The 5000-nt window shown below is 43.8% G+C and overlaps 1 protein-coding gene across 1 annotated transcript in view; it reads right to left on the reverse strand.

The window, feature by feature from the left end:
* Positions 1–5000, reverse strand: part of Liph (lipase H) — a 41064-nt gene that overhangs the window by 4212 nt on the left and 31852 nt on the right. The window contains exons 7-8 of the mRNA XM_031363509.1: positions 4305–4400; positions 3794–3905 (exon numbers count right to left, since the gene is read on the reverse strand). Coding sequence (XP_031219369.1) covers positions 3794–3905; positions 4305–4400 — 208 coding nt within the window. The remainder of the gene's footprint in view (positions 1–3793; positions 3906–4304; positions 4401–5000) is intronic.

Below are 5000 nucleotides of genomic sequence, written 5' to 3' on the forward strand. Positions count from 1 at the left end.
TGCTCTTCCAAAGGTCCTGAGTTCGGATCCCAGCAACCACATGGTAGCTCACAACCATCCCTGATGTGAGCTGATGCCCTCTTCTGGTGCATCTGAAGACAGCTACAGTGTATTACACTGGAGCAAGTGGGGCCGGAGCAAGGAGAGGTCCTGAGTTCAATTCCCAGCAGCCACATGATGGCTCACAGCCATCTGTACAGCTACAGTGTACTCATACACATAAAATAAATAAAATAAATCTTTTTAAAAAATGAAATACCAAAGAATGTGTTTTGAAGATGTTAAGGCTCCAACTCTCCCCGTTTCCCAGTACTAGATCAAACTGGGAGATCACCTGGAGCCACGGCAGAGGGCTTGCATGAGTGGAGCTATGGAAATCGAACCCGTTGTTCTTACTATTCGGCTTGGTCTCCATCTTGAATTTGCTTTTTCTCTTTCTTAAAGCTTAGCTCTTAATATACAACTATTTTAAATTACATTTATTGTTTCCTTTTCTCTCCCACCTCACCTCCTGTGTGTCCAGGAGCACACTATAGACTGTGTGTCTATGTGCACACTATGGCACAATGTAGGTCAGAGGACAACTTGTGGGAATAGGTTCTTTTTCCACCATAATAGGTCATCAGGCTGAGCAGCCAGTGGTGCTGCCCGCTGAACCAACTTACTGGACCAAGGCCTTAGTCTGGATTAAAATGTGAAGGCAAGAAGATAATGCTAGTGAGTTCAAGACCAGCCTGGATTATATGAGGCTCTGTCTCAAAACAAACAAGACAATATTTCAAAATTCCAATTTAGGGATTTACAGTTAGCCAACCTTCACTCAGTAAAAAATAAAAGCTCTAGCCAGGCAGTGGTGGCGCATGCCTTTAATCCCAGCACTTGGGAGGCAGAGGCAGAAGGATTTCTGAGTTTGAGCCAGCCTGGTCTACAGAGTGAGTTCCAAGATAGCCAACGCTACACAGAGAAACCCTGTCTTGAAAAAAACAAAATAAATAAATAAATAAATAAATAATAGATAGATAAATAAATAAAAGCTCTCAGATGTACGTTAAAGAGGACATGAAAGCGGTTGCTGGTGTGAACACCCGAATCTGGTCAGAGCCCCGACCTGCCCCTTCCTATGTGTAACTGCACAGTGTCCTTGAGATTCCTTGGGTGCTGTGTGTTCTGAAAGGCTGGATTTCAGGTCAGCTGTCCATTTTGGTCCTCTTACCTCAGCCCAAAGCCCATATCCCACCTGAGGCTTATTCCTCAAGATGTCCTCCCTACTGCTGCCCTTCCAGAAAATACTAGCTCACTCCAAACATGGGGCTATCAGATCAGAAACAAATCCATGGGGAACCGTAAAAAAAACACTGCTCACAAACTTCAAGTGTGAGGGTGAGGATGGGGGAGTAGCTCAGTGGGAGGAGCCATACAATGATACAGGTGCTTGGTGGACAGAGCTGCCACTCTGGCCACACTGACCCCAACTAGGTATGTGGCTCTGGCTAAACCACTTGGCTCTCTAGCCTCAGTTTCCTCATTTATAGAGTTTGTGGTATTAGTATCTCACAGTGGGCTAGAAATTCCCGAGGCAATGTATGCCACATACTGGATTCGATAACCAAAAGCTACTATTATAAATCCAAGATGCATTTTTAAAGTTTGCTTCCTATTGCTGTATAGAAATAACCAAAAACAACTTGGGTGGGGGGAGAGGGTTTATTTAGCTTCCACATCTGACCACAGTCCATCACTGAGGGAATTCGAGGCAAGAACCCAAGTATGGCAGGAACTGAGGCAGAGGCCTTGGAAGAACACTGCTTACCAGCTTGCTCTCCCTGGCTTGTTCAACCCACTTTCTTATGTAACTCAGGACCACTTGCCAGTGGTGGTGCCCTCCAGACTACACTGGGCTCTCTCATGTCAATCATTGCTGAAGAAATGGCTGCAGAGACATGCCTACAGGCAATCTGATGGGGGTACTTTCTCAATTAAGGTTCCCTCTTCCCAAATGACCCTGGCCTATGTCAGGTTGACAAAAACTAGCCAACTCGAGCATCCTTCAGGCTGGGGTGCTGGTCGTGACAGAGCGTGTACTCTCTGTGATAAAGGTCCATGGGCCTTGCTATCATGGGGAGCATAGCTACTTCCAAGATCAAGGAAGGCCATGGGTCCAGTTCCCAGCACCAAAAATAAACAAATAAAACCACCTCCAAGCCATCTGTACACACATACTAGTTGCTTACAATGAGCCACAAAGCAATTTCCAGTTGCCCAAAACCTGCTGTTTAGTGTTTAATGCACGTGGCACAAGCACCTCGAAGACACAGGAGACTGCACATTTGAATACATGACCCTCACATTCTTTTGCTTAAGTAAAGAGCTTCTCTCTAACTTCCCCTGATTAGAAAAGTGACAGAATAAAGTATTAACACATACATACTAATATATGTACATACAACAAAAACTGTACATATGAATATGTACTTACAGAAAACTGAAAATTAGGGCCATTGATAGGGGCACACATTTGAAGTCCCTGCACTTGGGAAGCTGAGGCAGAAGGATCATGCATTTGAAACCAACCTAGAACACATAGCAAGAACTTGTCCCCAAATAAGTAAATAAACAAGCCAACAAAAAAAATGAATGAATTTTTAAAATACAAAGTATCTGAATATTTCTAAATTTCCTCCTTGGTTTTTAAACCTAAGAACTGTTTAATAAAATGTGATTCTGTTTTCAAAAAGAAGACATGTGAAAAACAGAATCTGTCAAGATTCTCCTTAGCAAGCATTGACTTGCTTTTTTAGGTTGTATATTCCTCTATGCTTAAAAATTAATATTTGTTGTATTGACAAGTCATAATTATATGCATTTATGGAGTGTTGATTAAACTTCTGATCTATGTGTACAGTGTGAAATGGTTATGTCTGCACACTCTTGTAGATGTTTGTATGTATTAGGTGTTTGTCTTCATGTCTGTCTGTATACCACACGTACATGCCTGATGCCCTTAGAAGATGGAGGAGGGCATTGGATTCTCTGGAACTATAGTTATGGATGGTTGTGAGCCACCACTTGGGTGCTGAGAACTGAGCCTGGGTCCTCTGGAAGGGCAGCCAGTGAGTTTAACTGCTGAGTATCACTCCAGCACCTTTTGGTTTTTATTTTTGGTTTGGTTTGGTTTGGTTTGGTTTGGTTTTTTGAGACAGGGTTTCTCTGTGTAGTCCTGGCTGTCCTGGAACTCACTCTGTAGACCAGGCTGGCCTTGAACTCAGAAATCCGCCTGCCTCTGCCTCTCAAGTGCTGGGATTAAAGGCATATGCCACCACTGCTTGGCTCCTTTTGGTTTTTGAGACAGGGTTTACTATATAAGTCCAGCTGGATGTAGACTTCCTGTCTAGACCAGGCTAGCCTCACATGTGCCACAAAACTCCTGCCCCTGCCTCCCAAGTGATGTGATTACCATGCAGTCCATCAGCACACCTAAACTAGCCCAGTCCCTTATGGCTTCAACTTAGAGAGGGTGGATGGCTTTTATTATTAACCGTTTAATTGCTATAAATGAAAAGAGAAGGAAGAAAAGTGACAACAAGCAAGGGGAACACAGAGAGAGGACATGCAGAAGAAAAAAGGAAGGGTGGAGGGAAGATGGGGAGAGAGCCGTGGTACCAACTGCACTTACAGCACACAGAGGTAAGCCCACAAGCAAATGTCCTCTCTGCCTCCTGTAGCACAGAGAATGGAATCTATCGGCTGCTAAAAGTGTCTGAGCCAGAAAACACAAGCTCAGAGACCAACTTACTGATCAATTCTGGATTCTGTGATATTTCCATCTTCACCTCTCAGTTTGATTGTAATGAACCCTCTTCTTACACTCTTGTTCCAAGATACAATGTCCACAAAATAATGATATACTGTAAAATAGGGAGAGAACATCATAAGTGAGGCATCCCAGTGCTCCCCAGGAGGGTGGGGTCTAAAAAGCCAGGATCCCTTTCTCTTCCTCTAGAGTTTTTCTGCAAAGGTCCAAGGAAGAATTCCCTTTTGTCTTTAACACTGTTTCTCAGTCCAGGTCCTTCAAACTCATTATGTAGGCAAGAATGACCTTGAACTTTACACACACACACACACACACACACACACACACACACACTTAAAAAATACTGTTTGAATTGTTGACTTGAGTTTTATTTGTAAGAACAGTAGCTCTATCTAGCACAATCCTCATTTCCAGGAAGGACCTAGAAAGCTGAGACTCTGTCCTCTCCAGAATGCCTGGATCAGGCGGTACACCCAATGCAGTTACCACTCACTGCAGTATGGTTTTGTCTCAGCCGTGTCAAAGAATGCCTTCGTCATCGGAGGATCTCTGTCCCATAAGTACTCTTTCCAGGTGTCAGCATAGTAGCCTACAAAACAAGCCAGAAATACCAACCTGTATTATATAAACATGAAAGCCACAGAGGAAGCAAGAACAGTTTCTTACATTCACAACTCCCTCCCATTTCATCTCCAGTCCCCACCACAATGGCTAAAGGCTGAGAGAGGTCATGGAGAACATCCTGTCCATGCTCTTCCCTCTTGCTGGCTGTCCCCATCCTAAGAACTGGGGTGCAGAATGAATCTACTGTGACTTCTTCCCTTACTGTGTCCTTGGTAGCTAGGTGGGGAACCAGAGCAGCACACGCTGGTCATGTGGATAGATTTCAGCAATGCCTTCATTTTCAATATTAAGCCAGATTGAGACCTGTACTTAAAACAGCATTGCTACTGCAGAGCAATGGGGTCTTGTTAGTCTTATTCTGAAAATAGGACCCAGATTCTTATGCATGCAAGTGTGCACTCTTTACCCCACACAACACACATGGCTCTCTCTCTCTCTCTCTCTCTCTCTCTCTCTCTCTCTCTCTCTCTCTCTCTCTCTCTCTCCTGCTAGAAATCATTTTCATGCAAAGCAGGCAATCTACTACTAAGCTATATTCAGAGTCCTTCTGTTTGACTTTTTATTT

The sequence above is a fragment of the Mastomys coucha genome, unplaced genomic scaffold (genome assembly GCF_008632895.1).
Source record: "Mastomys coucha isolate ucsf_1 unplaced genomic scaffold, UCSF_Mcou_1 pScaffold12, whole genome shotgun sequence".
Lineage (NCBI taxonomy): Eukaryota > Metazoa > Chordata > Mammalia > Rodentia > Muridae > Mastomys > Mastomys coucha.